The sequence below is a fragment of the Nyctibius grandis genome, chromosome 7 (genome assembly GCF_013368605.1).
Source record: "Nyctibius grandis isolate bNycGra1 chromosome 7, bNycGra1.pri, whole genome shotgun sequence".
Taxonomy (NCBI): domain Eukaryota; kingdom Metazoa; phylum Chordata; class Aves; order Nyctibiiformes; family Nyctibiidae; genus Nyctibius; species Nyctibius grandis.
Genome location: NC_090664.1, coordinates 38642808 through 38661215, shown reverse-complemented (window position 1 = coordinate 38661215; position 18408 = coordinate 38642808). Strand labels below are relative to the sequence as shown.

Genomic DNA, 18408 nt, shown 5'->3' with positions numbered 1-18408 from the left:
ATAGCTTCAAGACTGCAATTTGGAGCTACTTCAGAAAAATACAGTTCTTTAGACATGGTGAAGCTGAAGTTGAATGGAGGTCCTATTAGTGGTGAATTACATGTAAATATTAATAAGGGAAGAGTTCATAGCAAGTCCCGAGTTTGGGAAATTGAGCATGATAATTTGCTGAAATAGTGCCTGTCTTGAAGATATGCAGATGCAATAATTTTCAGCTTTTATTTGAACTTTTAAATCGTGCAGAAGGTGCCTGGGTTAGTTTTTAAGCAAGAAAGTGTTTGGAAGTTTTGGCAAATATCATTGTAATGGGTGTATGGTAATGAAGGAAGTTAAGATGAAAGATGAATTGGACTGAGTGACTGTTCAGTCGTTTAGGCTGGGCTAGTTGCATGGTTTGGTTGTTAGACGTCTCGGATTACATTGCATTAGTTCCTGCACTTGGTTGGCTGTCTTTGCATCTTAACAAAGTTTTGGAGATTGGTTTCTGACAGTTTGCTTTGTTTTCCTTTTTCAGGATGCTTCGTCTGCAGACATTCGGAAAGCATATCGAAAGCTTTCACTAATTTTACACCCAGACAAGAATAAAGATGAAAATGCAGAAACACAGTTTAGGCAAGTAAGTGCAATGTGTAGCAATAAAAGTTTTAGGGAAAATAGAACCAGAATTTTTTATGATGGTGGTGTTTTAGTAAGATCAATGGTACACCCTTGAAATAACTAAGTTGAACATTGAATTACATTTTTCCTGATGTAGCTAGATTAAAAACAAATACACTTTTTTGGAACGTAATACTTAGGCTTATGCTCTTAGGAGGAAAATATGTTTTGCACTTCATGTAAGACTGTTTATAAACATTATTTTTAAAAGCTGTAGGGAAAATTTCTGATCAGTTCTCTATGTAGGCATAATTTAATGAAAATAATTCATTTTCTTTTTTGAATTTTCACCTTTTGAATCTTTACAGAGTGAAACCATGAGACTGTTGTAATTAACTCTACCTTTAAAAATATACTTCTGATGACTAAATACAGACTACTTAATTTCAGTGAGATCTTTAGGATGAAACAAATAATACCTTTTATTTTTAAGGTGTAACTGAGACAAGACTCAGTTTGATAGCTGTGAGGAGGGGAAAAAAAGTTTTGTAGGAGTTGCTTGTTTGTGTATCTGATGACACTTTGTATATGAATGTCACAGTTTCTTTTGCATATCGAGTTTGCTTCTTAGTGTTGCAGGGAAAAGTGAAAACCAGCAAAGGGCATTAGTAGGCAAATGTAAAATATGATACTATTATTCAAACTTTATAAACTCAATCCTAAAACAAACTCTTTGTGTGTTTTTTTTTCTTTTTCCGTTTTTGTTTTAGTTGGTGGCCATCTATGAGATTTTAAAGGATGAAGAAAGGAGGCAGAGGTAAGTTAATTTGCACAGGTTCTTAAATAAAGCATTCATGCCAGTGATATATTGAAGTCCTGTTTGACTTAATTGTAACTCTTCAATGATTTTTTGCATAATTTAAGTTTGTAATTCCTATGTAACTGTTTAATTAAAGACTCTGTGGCTTAAAGCAGAAGCTGGTGTGTATTTTTGTGTGATATACTGGTTATTCTCCTTTAAAACTAGTATTTGAAAGAACTTTAAAAGCTAGCTGTTATTTGGAACACTTTTTTAACACTTATATCACTTTTTAGAGTGTGCATCAATTATCATAGCTTGTTTTATTAAAGCTGTGATTGAAAGTGTAGGCCACTGATTCAACTGTCAGTCATATCTCACTATATCAATAAAAGGTTTGTTGCATGATATTTAGGGATTATTTCCAATGTAAGTTCAACATCGTTTTCTGTTGCTTAGTTCATTGTTTTTTCTTTCAGATGTATTATCTATAATACTGTAAACTTTGATGTACGTAGCATAAGGTTTTTTTAATAACTGATAGTTGTCCTTGCTGCTTCAGGAGCAAGTCCAGCAGTACCTGAAGGGGATAGGATTAAGAACTGAAAACCTGGGGCCGATCTACTTTCTGGAATACTGTTTTGAACTTTTTTTTCCTTTTAAGAAGATGTCCATTTAAACTAATGATTATCAGGAAAACTGGGCTACTGAAATAGCTTTGATTTTAGTTGGAGTTTTAGTATATCATCTTTAAAAAAGTCTTTAAACAGGGCTTCACGAGGCATTTCTTGAAGGGTTTTTGGCTTTGTAGATGTCTTGGCAGGAGTTCAAGTTTTATAGTACAGATTATCTACTTTTTGATAATTCTCTCTTGAAGTGTCATGAAAATGTACTTCATAGAAGTACTTTTGGAAATTTGTATTTTTTTAATTTCATCTCTCACAAGAGAATTTCATTGTGAAGTTCCACTTAAGGAAAGTTTAAAAAAAATTGTTAAGTAGTTTCACACCACTTGAAAAGTGAGTTATCCCCAAAATTTTCCCACCTTTTTGTTTATAACATTGTTTACATACACTTCGTGATATTGCCTCTCTGGAACTTAGTTCCGGTATGGAACTTCTAGGAATTTCCTTGCAGCTGTACCAGCAGCTTTTTGCATGAAACTGTGGTGCAGTAGCTTGTAAAAATTATGTTTCTAAGCCTTGTATACATGATGAAGGTGACTAACTTCCCCACCTTGTATGTGAGAATATTATTAATTAGTGCAGCACAGTAGTTACAACTGAGAAATTAAAGCAGCAGTAGATTGTTCTAGCTTAGGTTGATTTCATTGTCAATAATTGTTTTGTACGTAGACAACATATTTTTCTTGCACGGTATAGATGTGTGGTTGCTATTGCTTCTATAGTTGATGGAAATGGAAATGTAGTGACTTAAATAATGTTTACCTTCAGAGAATTTTCTGGAAATAATGCACAGAGTTTAGAAATAACATGTAGAGTAGCAGAGCTATATGGTCTCATTTCTTTGAGAAAACATTTATTGATCAGATTTATTACACAGTCTAATGATAAATTCTCGGTTGAGCTTGTAAATGGAGGGTGGTCTGTCCTGTATCCTGCAAGGCATTTTTGTCGCATGTCTTTAAAACGTCTTAAGTAAGTGTGCTCAGAGCTGCTCCCTCTGTAATATTGTTTCTGATGTAAGGTAACTCACGGGTTTCTTGCAACTGTACAGCAAAGGAAAGGGGAGAGTGGTTGCTTTTGGGGATCTTCCTACTTCAGATGTTGATATTTGGCTATGCGTTGTGTGAGGTGATGGACCTAGTGGAAGAGGCTCAAAGTTTACTTTCATGCCCATTCACTGGGGCGAAACTATGCTGCGCCCTTTGCCTCTCTCGGGGCGTATCAACTCAGTTTTATCCTGATTCGAGAGACACTTATTTGGGTCTGCTATAAAGGCTTACTGCCAGATTCCCCCCCACCCCTTGACAGTGTGGCAGTTTTTATTTCTAAAGTAACTCAAAGACCTGATGGGATGAGATGGAAATTAGTTCCACTTCTTACAAATTAGCTGGTGAGGAATTCTGGCAGTTTAGCTGGGAAACCCTTCACATCTGGATACCTGAATGGTTTGGGGCACAGGATTACACCACCCTGAGAAGAGCGAGCTGCAGACTTCTGCTTCTGTACAGTGAAGTCTGCCATACCTGCTTCTTGCTGCTCATCTCAGAAGCGATGTACTCCAGCATTGGTCCTGGTGTGCGTACAGAGAGTGGACTCAGTAAAGGCAGGAATAAGGTACTGCACTGTATGAGTGAGTGATTAACTAATTTTGAAACAATAAAACTGGGTCTAATTACACCCTTCCTCCATGTCTCCGTGAATGTCAGAGGTGTTAATTGTTTGTGTGTGTGTGTACCGAAACAGTGTTCTAAAAAAGCAGATGTGTTGGCCAGCTAGATGTAATTATTTTTCTAAAACCTTTGTATTTTCATATTTATCACTGAATTTTTACTTTATCTGATGGCAGACACCTTTCTTAAAATATAATAGTTCCTCTACTGACAACTATAATACAGGGCTTTATAATTAAAATGTGGTTTGCTTTTTTGAGAAAGTTATATAGTTGCTTGTGAAATATACTAATATTAGTAGTAGTACTACAGAATATAGTAATATTACCGTGTTAGTACTTTTCTTTTACACACTTTGACTGATACATAATCAAAACATTCTAATATTCTAACATTAAGCATACATGCAGCATTGTTTAATGTAGCAGTGTTTAACATAAAATTAAACATACATGTAGCAGAACATAATATTTTATGTTTTATATACACACTGCAGTGTGTGTGAAATTCTACAGGAAAGTTTGTCTTTAGGGTAAGTAGAGAGAGGTGCATTTCCTGAAATACACTTTACTTTAGGGCATTTATTGGTAAATCAACTTGATGATGATAAATTTTATTAGCCTTTGATTATTTTTAATTTATGAAAAAGTAGATAGTTTTACACACTTCTATTAATCGTAATTAGGCAAAAATCTTAGATTTTAATTTCATTGTTTGTTAACATTTTAAGGAGCTTTTTTTGCCTACCAGGCCTTTCCTCTGTGACAATGTGGGCTTGATTACAGGAAGCATTTGCAAAGGAATCAAGATATACTTGTTTAGAGTAAGAAAGGTGTTTATCTTAGCTCTCATTATAATTAAGTGTCTGTATTCATAGGTATAAATTGTTCTGGCTGATGTTGCACTGGATGTCTTTGACAGCTTGAGGGGGGAAAAAAAGGCCCCCAAGATAAAAAACGCTGGTGCGGTCTTCCTGTAGTTCAGGATAGATCTCATTAATTCAAGATTCTAGTATATAAACTACATCAGATCTCTGAAATTATTTGAAATATGAAATGCAGTGGCTCTCCTAAAAGGAAAAGTAAATTATAATTATATTAAAATAGATGATACTGTAATTAGCTACTACAGTTAATGGATTTTTTTTCTTGCAATGTAATTGATTCCACAAAGAGCTCTAAAAACTATTTTGTGAAACTTTACAGAAGAACGAAATTTTAATAATCTTGCAACTGGTTACTTGTTAGTACGAGACTAACAAGTCTTGTACAGAATCCTGAGTTTTAAAATAAAGATTCAATTTAAGTTATAAGTGGGGATTTCTTTTGTCTTTTTGTTTCTGTACTGGTGCTTTGGGTTTTTTTAGCTTGCTGGCTGCTACGTTTCAGGGACAACTGGCAGGCATACTCATATGTCAAAGATTTGCTGCATTTTGTGTACATATGTCTGAGGAAAAACACTGCAGATGTGTGTGTTTCTTTTCAGCTGATTTTTTTTTTTCTTAAATAGAGTAACAATTAATATAGGTTGCCAAAAGAAGAATGCTTTGTAATTAATTTTTGAATGTATTTCTTGATGAACATGGATTAGCTATCTTTCATAGTTAATATAGGTTTCTATAAAGAAATTATTTAATGAGAAACTTGTTTTCAATTAAACCACATCCTAAGTCTGGAAATCAAGATTTAAAAATTATGGGAAGCTTCTGAGTTTCAGTAGGATCATTTTCCAGTTGAAAACCTAAAAATCATTGATACCTTTATTTTTCAAATACAGAGCTTAATTACTATTGAAAGCAGTGATTTATCTTTTAACAGTATATATTCTAAAAAGTGGGTTATAATAGAAGCTATCTTCCCTTAAAATGGCCAGTCGTGTGAGCCATAATGCTCATTGATAGTAAAATCAATAGAGCATTGATTCTGAGACTTAATCCTTGGAGACTGTTGTTCAGAAGAGCGGACATAGCCTAGTAAATACAGGGTGCTGTTTAAAGTGTTTAATGCAAGAGACTCTGCTGTCTTAATTTTTTTTTGACTTTGCAATCTTGTTTTACGTATTACTATATTGTTACCTTTAGCATATATGGACCTTATTTCACCAGTAGCCACATTTTCAGTACATCAATTAATGAGCCTTAGTATATAAGAAAGGCAAATGTTTAATAAATTTATAGTAGTATTAAAAAAAAAATCTTTCTTGATTTTTACCTATATTTCTCTGAAGCTTTCAAAGGACAAGCGTCTTTTGTGAAATCCTGTTATCAACCTAATTTATTTTAGAATGGTTTTGTTTCGAAAATATTTTCTTGTATTCTAACAATAAAATGTTTAGCAAATGTGTTATTAGTTTTTAAATGCTAAAACTTCTACTTAATTCTTAAACAAAAAGTTAAGTAGAAGTTTTAGTTTTGAAATAACATGCTAAGCAATTTTTCTGAAGGGTTTGTATTAAGGCATCAGTAGTTAATTTGTTCTGAATTTCTGGGAAGGAAAAAAGTTATTACTTAAAATTTTACAATAATGGATATTAATCTTAGTATTCTCATAATTGTCAAGGAAGATAGAATTTTGTAATATGGATTTTACTTCTGGTAGCATTCAGAACACTGCAGAATCCTGAGGTGTTAAATCTTTTGCATAGCAACAACAGTACCAACTTGAACAAATGTTTTATCAAAAGTCAGCTTTTCTAGATGTGCTGAATTAAAGTATATTTTTTAATTGAAAACTATTGCCTCTTTTTCTGCTTAAAAAAATGAATTTGCTTGTGGAAATTTTTTTTAGTACATCTCCAAGGTATCAATTTAATAACTATCAAAGTAGCTAGTGCAGTTGTTGCATTTAAATTGATTTACATGTCAAGACTGGCAGTTTAGCAGCTGCGCTATTATTCCTGGATCGGTCAATTTACTTGAGAAAAACCTACTACTGAGTTCTACTGACCTGCATGACAATATAGGCCCTATTTCTATTCCTGTAATTAGGCCTGCGACTAACTTAGAATATTTTTAATTAAAATATTTTGGTCAATGTGTTGCACCAAATTAGGCCTTTCAGTGCAGATTTAATTCTGGAAATGGTGTGATAAGAATATGTAATGAGTTGTGTTCAATTTAAGATTAACAGGTTGTGCATCTTGAACACAGAGATTTTTGAGCTTACTGTAGAGATTTTTGCTTGAAACTTTACTCTGAAAAATTAACAAATAGAAAAATCTGTTTTGCATGTCTGTGGTTTGTTTGTTTTTAAATTGATGATAACATACCGTAAATAAAAGACCCCAGATATACTAAGATATTTCAAGACATTTATGTGAAGAAAACCGACAAATTGTCATAAAATGGTTTCTGTTCAGTCAGTAGTGTTAGTAAAATTAAATGGTTGTAAAATAGATTGACTTTGGAGACAGCTTTTCAAATAGAAAATCAAAATCGTCTGGCTGTTGTTAACTTTGTTTTCTAACATCCAAATCAAGCCTTTAACTTAAATTCATATCTGACACAGAATGGATGTTAAGTCTGGCAGCATTTTTACCTAATGGATATTGTACTACTAAAGGACAAAACAAAAGCAAAGATATGTCTCCCCTCCCCCAAACACTTGTGCCTTTAATTTGTAAAAGAAAAAAAGGTTTATAGTGTTTGAGACTCTTGTTCTTTGCTACCTATTTAGTAGTTTGTGGTTTGCTATTGACTTGATCATGGAGACCTGTCCAGTGATTACTAGGCAGGTAGAACACATCCACGTTTCTAGAAGTCTAGTTATTTCAGAAGTGAATGAACTGGGGGGTTGTTGCAGGAGCAATCGAATTACTGCGGGGTTTTTTTTGGTTGTGTTTTTTTGGTTTTGTTTTGGTTTGGTTTTTTTTTGGGTTTGGTTTGGTTTGGTTTTTTTTCAAAAGACTAGATACATTTCCCCAGCGTTTGGTTCTGGATTCTGTTTGTTTCCAGATGCAAGCCTAGCAGCTGACAAAAGAAGGCATTGCTCTATTTAAAAAAAAAAAAATACTAAATGATCTTTTGTGTGTGTATTATTCAAGCATCCTGTGGATTATCATTTGTTTTGTTTTATAATTGGATGGTTTGGCTTATTTCATTTTTAGCTCTCCATGAAAGCCTGTTATATTTGCTACTGTAGGTATGATGATATTTTGATCAATGGACTACCAGATTGGCGACAGCCTGTATTCTACTACAGGCGGGTGAGAAAAATGAGCAATGCTGAGCTGGCATTACTCCTGTTCATTATACTCACAGTGGGTCATTATGCTGTGGTTTGGTCAATCTACCTGGAGAAACAGCTGGTAAGTATTGGTAATAAATCAAACTTGCTTCAATTATTAGTATTGAATTTCCTGCAGAAGTTTGCATATTATAGGGATCTCTACCACTTGCCCTGTTTTGAATTTGGATTTTTTGTATTTTAAAAGGATTATATTTAAAATGGTGATAATTATAGAATATGATATTCAACATATCAGAAATAGTAATCTAAAAGCTGCTTAATCTTTCTAGAATTGGTAATAAATAGCAAGAGATGGTTCTTTGTTTTTTAACTGGAAGGAAAAAGAGGAATAAAAACTCTTCTATCATCTTTTGACACAGAATCATATGCTACTGTAGTCGTGTCTGTGGCTTTCCTAAATTTTGTTTAAAAATAATCAGTTTTTATTCATTTAAAAGTCATACTTGCTTTGCCTTTGTTCTTAGCTAAATGCTTTTTTGTTTTGGGTTCTTGTTAACAAGATAGGCATTGGTAAGTAGTATAAACCACATCATTTTTTGATTATTTTATTTTTTGTCATAGAGAAATCTGTTGCACTTAGTAGACTAGAAAAAAACCTAAGCATAATTTGAAAAAATATTCATACATTAGCATCTATTTACTTTTTTTATTTTCCACTGCATTATTGAAGTTGATGAATGAGAAAGGAGGCAAGTTGAATGCTTTCTCTTCTTAGAAAACTTTGATTGCTATGGAGATACACATGAGTGACAGAACTGGACTTCATGTGTGTTTAAAGACTGGATACCATGGCAACAGTTATTGTTAAGATAGATCATTTTACTTAATCATGTAGGACCCCTAGATACATTTGCATAAATGCTACTGTACTGTTTATCCTTCACAGAAGAGTCCCAGTAACATTTGTGGTTTACATGTTAATGATAACCTGTAACTGTAGTTCTTTCTACATCAAGGATGAACTGCTTAGCAGAAAAAAGAGGGAGAAGAAGAAAAAAACTGGCGGTAGGAGTACAGATGAAGCCAAACTTGCTGCTCTAGACAAAACTGAAAGGTGGGAAGGAACTCTCTTTCGTTTTCCGCATTTTAAAACATTTCATCAGCTACTGGTTTAGTTCTATCATTTTCTCCGTGCATCTTTGAAATACTTTATGAGAAAAAGAACTCTATTTATAGTAACAGCCATTGCTGATATAAAGTGTGCTAGTGTAGATGTGTTTTCAGGTTGTGATTTGTAAGTACATTTGTGGTGTTTATTCAGCAGATCAACGGTAATTGAAAGATTAAGGCTGAATTAATGGTATCCAGCTTATAGAAGGGTATTATTTCTACAAGTTGATTTTAGAAGATTTTACAACTTTTTCTGTCTTTGAAGATTAACAAATTTCAATTTATTTAAGCTTTAGTTTATTACCATACCAAGCAAGGATTTTTTATGGGTTTTTAATGCTTGTCTGATTTAATGCTTTTTATCTGATTAACTTAAAAACAAGCGTGTTGGTAAAGGCTTCTAACACCATTGTTTGTTAAGAAACACATAGGGAAATAGTGACTTTCAGGATACTCCAAAAGGTAGCACCATTTCTTCTATTGATTCATAGAAAGAAATAAAGGGTTTAAATAGTTCACACAGCAGGGGCATGAACTGGATCAATGCAGGATGGAGATCAGAGACCATTCTGCCTGTCGTCTTTCCTGATGACATCAGTGAGTAATGCTCCAGTGAACTGCAAATGACATTAATTTTTATGTATTGTTTTGTTTATGCTACAGTCTTCATATCTGGTTGTCAGCACTTGTGAACACTTGGTTGAGGCTTGAGGTTTTTTCGATTTTGTTTTTTTTTTTTTTTAAACTGAAGTGATTATGTGGCTTACGGATTTATTTTCTTGCAGAAAAGCCCTTTTCAAGAGATTAAAATAGTGATGACTGGAAATCAGCTGTTATGTATTTTGAATTAAATATTCAAAATGGATCTTTAATATTATGTAGTTACACATTTTTATAGGAGTTGACAAGTGTTAATCATCTTAAAGGATAATGGGAAAGTTCTGACTTTGAGATTGTGTGGCAGTAATGAAATAACTTACAATTTTATTTGACTGCAGAGTACTGGACAAACCACAGTGGCATGACTTACTTCCATGCAAGCTGGGAATATGGTTTTGTCTCACTGTGAAAGCTTTACCTCAACTATTCCAGGTAATAGTAATGATTTTAAGTTATATTACTTTGTTTTTCTTGATGGTGTTATTATGCATAATCAGATATGTAATACTTGTTCCTATTAATTTTCTGTCTCGAGCACATACCGTATATATGTATATATATAAAAATTACTCTTTGGAGGCAAATTTAATATCATAAGTTCATCAAAATATGACTATATTTTAAATGGATACTAATCTTAACGTGCTAGGGAATTCAGCAGCAGTTCCTGCTAGGCCTACAAGAATAGATGATGGGAGAGGGATGATATATATAAATGTAATTAGAAATAGCAATGTCTTTTAAGTGATCCGTTAACAAAAGTACTTTTATCTCAAATAGGCAAATGCTATGTTTTCATAGCAAATATTAATATGCCATTTAAATTTGGGGGGAACAGTGAAATTACTTTTTCTGATTGAGTGAGCCTTTTTTTTGAATCACTGGATAATGTTATAAATTGGTACCTGAAACTACTAAGGTAAAGTAACAAACATATGGTTGTAATTTATAAACATAAATGTGGCAGACTTGCCCACAGTTGTTTTTTTCAATCTAATACTATGAACTGTAAAATTTAGCTGATATTCATCCAGTGTAAGTATTGTCAAATCAGTTATCAGAATAACTTTTTTAATATCACATGCTCTTTCTTTTAATTTCCCTTGAATACACCTATTTGTTTTTAATATCGTTGTTACTGCTAATGAATATGGATCAGGGAATGCAAGGTGGATTTTACTTTGGTTTACAGAAATATGGAGTATTAATTCTGAAGTATAAATGGCATCAATGCTCGATTTCTGTCTGTGTTCAAGCTGGAAAAAGCATATAATTCATAACTTCTAATCTGTTAGCAAAAGGCTTGTAAAAATTATGAATGCAATAAAGTCTGGTCTTTCAGCATCCATTTTTATAGCCTTTAACCTTTCCTACAAAGAGATGCAAAAGTTAATATCTCTACCTCTTTTAAAAGTTTCATCAGAACTGTGTGACTTTTATTAAATAAACCTTTCTTTTTGCAAGTTTTTAAAGCAAAAATGATGATGCTTAGTTAAATCAACTGCTGTGTCCAAATTAAGCTTTGATGTTCATCCCTCATTGAGGTGGAAAGATGACAGGAAAGATGAATACAACAGAAGTGATGTTTCGTGCTTTGTAGACACCTAGCCAATACCTCTTGCTGTGGATTTTAAATCCATTAAATTAATGGTAGTGGAAAAAAGCTATACAGTAACTCATGGGAAATTGGAGAACAGCAAGCAGGGATCTGGTGGCAGGGAAAGCAGAATGTAGAGGATTTCAGAGCTGGAAGGCTTTGAAGCAAGGAGGAAGCAAAGAGATGGGGTTCTAGAGTAAATTGCCCCATCTGTAAATTACACTACTGCTTAACTCCAGGGTTTATTTCATTGTTGTTTAAGATGACTTGCCGATTATGTAAGTTAAAATGCAATAAAATATATGTAATCTTCAATATTAAGAATATTCAGGACTTCAGGTACCTGAAATGAATTACTGTAGCTTATTAGTTAACAATACTTAAAAAGATGTATTATCTCTTCTGAAGAGCATAAGAGCAGCCGTGACCTCATGTTGGAGATGTTTTCTGAAATGACAGTGCAAAAGATACCTTGTATGTTGTAGCTAGCTGGACAGAGAGACCTCTGGGTTCTTTTTGAGCTGTATTTAAGGTGTGAGCAAGTTCTGCCTTAGTTGTAATTACCAACATATAGCAAAAAAGTAGCTGTACCCTGGTAGAGAGATCCTATTTTGAATGTAAGTGCTTTTCTCTTCAATAACACACTAACACAGGCTTGAGATTTTGGAGTATTTCAGGCTTTTAGTACAAGTAGTATCACTAGGGCAACATCTGGAAGATAAGACTCCCACAGATACTGAGTAGTGTTATATGTGCTAGTTACACGTGCAAATTATTTAATAAGGTGTTACAGTGGTTGACAAAAGGATGGCTGCTACAGATTTTAGTTGTCTGTTGAGTTAATCTAAATGATTTCTCCAGTCATTTAAGAGCCAGCAAGTTATTTTAAAAGTTGGCTGTGATTCATCTGCAACTAATGCAACTGTAGATTAACTTCTAAAAATGCATCCGTATTTAAATGAACCTGGTTTGGGTCAGAAAAGGGTAAGAGTTAGCAATCCTTTTATTAAATGTCGCTTCTGCTGCTGAGTTTTTCAAAGCCCTGTCAGTGAAATAGCTGAACTGTTTCCTCAAATTAAGGAAACAAAACCACCTGCCTGTGTACACAAGTTCTTCCTCAAAGGAAACTTTATTAAAAACAAAAACAACCCCACAAAACCAAACCACAAACACAAAAAAAACCCCCAACAAAACAAAAACCACAAGGAGAGGTCAATTGAAACTTTTTGCCACTTCTTATATTGATTCCTTTTACCTGGCATTCATCTCTCTCCCCATTAGTTAATGTGAATATTCTACTTAAAACATCTCTGTCTGAGGATTCAGGTTGCTGAGCTTCTGCCTATGCCTGGCTCTCATTTATCCAATTGAGTGTCTTTCTCCTACTTCCCCTCCTCCTTCAAAATGTCAGATTTCAGACGGAGGCACTTAAAATAATTAAGGTGGGCCTTTACTGAAGAAAAATGCTTTGTTTGCATGCCCTTGTGATGGCCTATGCCATTTTATTGTAGTCTGCATTTTATGTCAAGAAACTGGAAGAAAAATGGGTGAGAGGAGGATGAGAGAAACTAAAAAATGATTGTCATTTTTAAACTGTTGACAAATGTATTTTGAGAGAGACTACATAGGTTTTTATATCTACGCCTTTAGGTTAGTTAAATTTGGGGATGAAAACAGCATCTTTAAGCTTGTTTGAAGAAGCAAAGGGAAAAGAATACATAAAATGTGTCATAAATCAAGTATCTGTGGTGTGAAAGAAACACTAAGTGGAGTGTAAATTACATTGACTATTACCAAGCTTAATTCTCGTAATGTAGGCTCAAGAAAAAAACAGAAAAAGAATGCAAGTTGTACAGTCATTTATAGTTTACTCATTCATGAGAATGACCTGGAAGAAGGCTATACATTTTAAAAAATACATAAAAGAAAAAGAAACAAAACTCAATTAAAATGTTTATTGGAACTGAAAATCGTTCTTACAAAGAAATAGACTAGCTAAATATAGCATGCAAGAATTTCAGTTCAAATGGTGAATGTAATACAGAATAGATACTTGTGTTAAGTGTACTTTTCTTTTGTGCCAGACCAGTCATATGTAAATTGCAGTTTATTCCCAGAACAGCTGACTGAAGTTTTTTGTTTGGATGTGCAGACCTACAACTTGAGAAAAGTAATCTTTCTTAAAAATTATGTTAATTATTCATCACAAAATATTTCCTTCAGAAAACTGAAGATAGGAGTGTTTGTTAGTGTTCCTGTCAACTACTTTTCCTCCACCGTGATGTGGTGAAACTTAGCAATGAATGCCTTTTATTTTTACACCAGCTCCATTAATGCCAGTCAGCACTAGGAAGTGTTTTTTATTAAATTATGAGCCTGCTGTTGTCCTGAGTGTAATGAAGCAGAAAGCATTTTTGTTTCTCACGCAGAAATGGATTCTTATTAAGAAAATAAAGTTTCCTGTTGTCTTCTAACTATAATAGTGTAGGTGTAGCACATACACCCTAGCAGTGAACTGTTGGAAGAACTTCTGGTGACTTGCCAGTAATGAGAAGTCAGTTCAAGCTCATACATAGTTGCATGGGGTATAACCTAGTGAGAATCAACAAAGCTTTCAATTACAATTGAAACTTTTGTTCATAAAGACCTTTCTGTAGCACGAAGTGAATTAAAACAAAAAGGCCAGTAATTTACTTTTATGTAGACTACCAGATGGTAATTACTGTAGCTGATTTAGTAGCCTGGAATAGATTCAAACTAGTGACCCAGAGGTGTTTAATTTCTTGGCATTTTTTCCTCAGGTTTTCTTTTAATCCATGATTACATTTCAACACCTGTTTAGAGATGCTTCAGCTTTGGCCTTAAACGGATTGGCAATGTGTCATTAAACTCAAGAGGCTTTGCCAGCAGGGCATCTCCTTTAGCAAAGTTAGCTTTTAAGCAGGATTTGATTAGTTCAGCAAACATTTGTGTGGGTTGTTTTTGTCTTCATGCATGACTTTATATAAAATCATTGGGTGAGATTAAAATAAAATTTATTGCGTTTAATAATGTATGCCTTAAAAAGGAGATTTTTTTTTTTTTAGGGATTTATTCAGATCAGTACAGTTAAATATCTCCTTAGTTCCCAGCTTTATAGGGTTTTGACATGTTCCAACTTACTGTACAGCACCAATGTTGATTTAAGTTGTGGAGAGTGAGCAACTGCAGAATGTGTGGCATGAGTGATTGCCCATTTGCTCTGTTTCTTACTATTTTGCAGCTGTTGGGAGAACCAAAGTAGGGATGAAGCTCTTGACCCTGAGGTCAATTAGAAGCTTAGAAGCAGGTCAGAGGAGAGTGGATGGTAAAACAAGTATTCTGGGTGTATGCAAGTGAGGAAAAATAACTTGTGTCTAACAAGGTACTGTCTGAGGCTCTGGAGACAAAATATGCTTTCCTGCATAGTAAAAGTTTTAGGTAAACATAAGACACTAAAGAAATTTGCCTTTAATTGCCTGTTGTTCTGTGGCAGCCAATTTTGTTCTCCTTCAAATCACTTACTGTATGTCTGCATATCCCAGCACACACATTAGAGGAGTGTAGCCCCAAGAGTAGCTCGTGTGTATGAGGCCGTACTGGCTCTCAATTAATGGTACCGTTCTGTCATGGTATGAGACTTCACAGAGTGTGAATGGGTCCCAGGGAGGCCTTGCAGCACTGGTCTCAGTTCTCCCTCTGGCTGCCTTTGTTTCACCACTGTGGATGTGGAATACCCAGCAGATACTGCAGTAGCACAGCCTGCTGCTGGTCAACCAGTGCATCCGAGGCTTGGGAAGCACGCCTCAGCTGCCCACAGGCTATACACAGCTGAAGAGCCTGGCCACACCGGGTGTTATTCCAAGGTCAAAGCTTGATTTTTCTGATTATAAAGGAGGAACTCATGCAACTCCTACATATTTACTCAAAAACAAACTAGTAAATAAATAAAAATGCTAAAGAAAATATAAATCATAATGTTTAACTTTTTTTTTACATTATTTCTTACGTAATGCGTTGATATTACTAGTTTATAAACTCATCAAGAGTGGTTTTGTTGTGGTATAATTACTGACATTTTTATTACGTTGAAATAGCAAATTGAAGGTCGGGTGTTGGGGTAATTTTAATTTGATGCCTTTTTCTCTCTCTGTTTTTGTACAAATTGTACAAGAACACTGTACTGAAAAAGACAAAAATTAGTTCAAGAACATCATACAAATATTTCTCTTTATAGATTGAAATAATTTTCTTTGCATTAATTCTTATTAAATCAATATACTGATTTTAAGCATGCCTGTGGGAAAATTTCCAGTTATCTGTAAATTCTGAGGGGATGCATTTTGTTTGTATCAGTCCCTCACCCAGAGAAGTAAAATGTAAAGCTGATTCTATCACAAAATCTGTAATGAAGATTCGCATATGGCCAATACAGCAAGTCGTTTCCAATATTTGCTTTATTTCTCCTAATCTCTAGTCTTTCTGAGGTAGACCAGAAAGCCAGGAAGATTAACTGGAGGAAGAAAAAAAAAACCAAACAAACACAAAACAAACAAACCAACAAAACCTCATCACCCTCCCCAAAAGTCAAGGAGAGGCCAAGTGCCTGAGTCTTAACTCAATACTGAATTTTTTAGTTCCAAAATTAGTACAGTTTGAATAAATATTGTATCTGTTGACTTAAAAACAACCACCAAACCAAACCAGAACAAATTTAAAAAAATGAAAACCCCACAAAAAAACCCCAACCCAAACCCTCAAACAAACAAAATAAAAACCCCTTAAAAGTTCAGTATCAAGATTTTCCGTATTTCTGCATAACTCAAGTGCAGCTTTGTCTTGGCCATCTCAAATTTATTGACACGAGACAATACTGATATAAAGAGGAACTGAAATAGAAGAGTTTTTCAAAATTCTTGGTTCTTAATTGTGGTTGAAATATTGAAAAATATGTTAATGAAGTGTTTGGCTGTCAATTTTTTCTTCTGCAACACTTTTTGAAATTTTTGGTTAAATATGAGGGTAATCACAGTAACTTCCTATACATGACAGTTGAAATATAATTTAGAAATACTAGTAGCAGAATTTTGCATTTCTAGTACACTTTTTTTTCATTCTGTTCCTTTTTTGAAAGTATATATTTAAAATCATAGTATAATAAACCAGCATATATTAGCCCTCTTCGTTATTCTTTTGCTTAACTACATGCATATTACTGCTTTGATGGTGAAGAAAAGTAATGTATTTGTGTTGCTGTTCTTTTTTGAAAACTTCTTAAACTCCTGCAAATGAGAACAAAATAGTTCTGATTAAGTAAGCTGGAGCTTTTGGTTAGAACAGTTCCAAGCTTTGTATTTGTGTGCCTCTTTCCTCTGTCCCTTTCCACCCCCAGAAGGACAAAAATGTTGCTTTTCATATGTTTATTACCTATTGAAGGTGAAGTATACAATTTTGGTGTTGTGCTTATTTTGAGCTGTTTGGGAAAAGATCCTCTAAAAGAAGAATCATTACTGAATCCTGGGGAAGGAGCATTAGATTGGAAGAGGCTGCATCTGTATCCAGTGTTCCTAGGGCCCTAAAATGTTTGTGTTGAGGCAAAATGACTGATTAATTTTATCACTTTGGAAAACTAAGAAATCTGAACATAAATCTATTTTGAAATACTCTTACTACCAAAACGGAATATGCTTGAAAACAAATATTCCTGTTTAGATTGATGCAATTGAAAAATAATGAGGAGTAAATGGTGTCACGGTTTAAAGCTGGGCTAGCTATTAACCAGGTGGCAGATGCTCTCTATTAACCCTCTCCCCCCCCCCCCTAAGGGAAAGGGAAAGGGAAAAGGGAGAGAGACTTATGGGTTGGAAAGTTAAAACAGTTTTAATAAACTATAATAATGAAAAAGAATATAATAACAATAATAATAGAAATAACCAAATATATACAAATATGTACAAAACCAAGATCAAGAGCTTGGAAATCCTCCTCAGGCAGAATTGCTCCCCCCAGTACAGGCAGAGGGGAAAAGGCAGTACCTCCACCCAGCACGGGCAGAGGGCAAAATGCAAAAGCTCCACCCAGCACGGGCAGAGGGCAAAATGCAAAAGCTCCCCTGCCATCACACCTGCAGGCTTTTAACTGGAGATTTGGCAAAGCTGGTACCAATCAGTGGGAGACAGGAGGGCCCCTCCCTCCTGGGCCCCACCTCCAGGAGGCAGTGGGTTAGTGATAAACAGGAAAGTGAGAATGACATGTATGGGATGGAATACCTTGCTGGTCAATCCTGGGTCACCTGCCCCGTCCACTCCTCCCTGCAGGTACAACCCCCTTCGGCTCTTTACTCGTAAGCAGTGACCTTGGGTTCTCTAAGGCTATTTGGCCTGGTTTGAGCCAAACCAGGACATTCCACCCCTTATTCCATACCATTCATGTCATACTCAGATCACCAGTACCTTTTCATTTTCAAATATATATATACATATCACTAGTCTATGATTCATCTTTATGCGAAAAGTTCATTAAGTTCATTTGGTTCAGGACTGTGGGTTTCCATCTGGCTAGCAGTCTCTCAGCAGTCTCTCTGGCTAGCAGTCTCTCTTTCGTCATGGTTCGTGCCCACGGGTTGCAGGTTAAAGATGTCAGACTCGAGGAGGTTACTGGACGCCACTTGATGAAGCTAGTTCCGGTCTCATCAACACTGTCTTAACCTGAAAGACACTTATGCAGCAACAACATACAGTTCAGGCTTAAGTAGTCTCACCCATAATCAGATCACCTTCAGGGACACATCGGACTTCACCATCTTGCAACATCACCCACCAAGTACATCCAGGTCCCTGAGCAAAAGCAATCCCACGAATGGGTTTACCTTTGCCCATTACAGGAAGAATCCAGACAGTTTTTCCCAATAGATTCCTTTCATGCACCACAGGGACTTTATCTCCTTCTACTGTATGTAGAAGGTCTGACTGAGCAGGGCCAGCTCGATTGATAGATCCCCTGGTGTTAACTAACCAGGTAGCTT

General features: G+C 34.8%; 1 protein-coding gene across 1 annotated transcript in view; it reads left to right on the top strand.

Annotated features, from left to right (window-relative positions):
* DNAJC1 (DnaJ heat shock protein family (Hsp40) member C1) overlaps positions 1-18408 on the top strand; it is a 121448-nt gene that overhangs the window by 40864 nt on the left and 62176 nt on the right. Inside the window, exons 2-6 of the mRNA XM_068405099.1 lie at positions 515-616; positions 1368-1414; positions 7892-8057; positions 8956-9053; positions 10108-10201. Of these exons, the coding sequence (XP_068261200.1) occupies positions 515-616; positions 1368-1414; positions 7892-8057; positions 8956-9053; positions 10108-10201 (507 nt within the window). The remainder of the gene's footprint in view (positions 1-514; positions 617-1367; positions 1415-7891; positions 8058-8955; positions 9054-10107; positions 10202-18408) is intronic.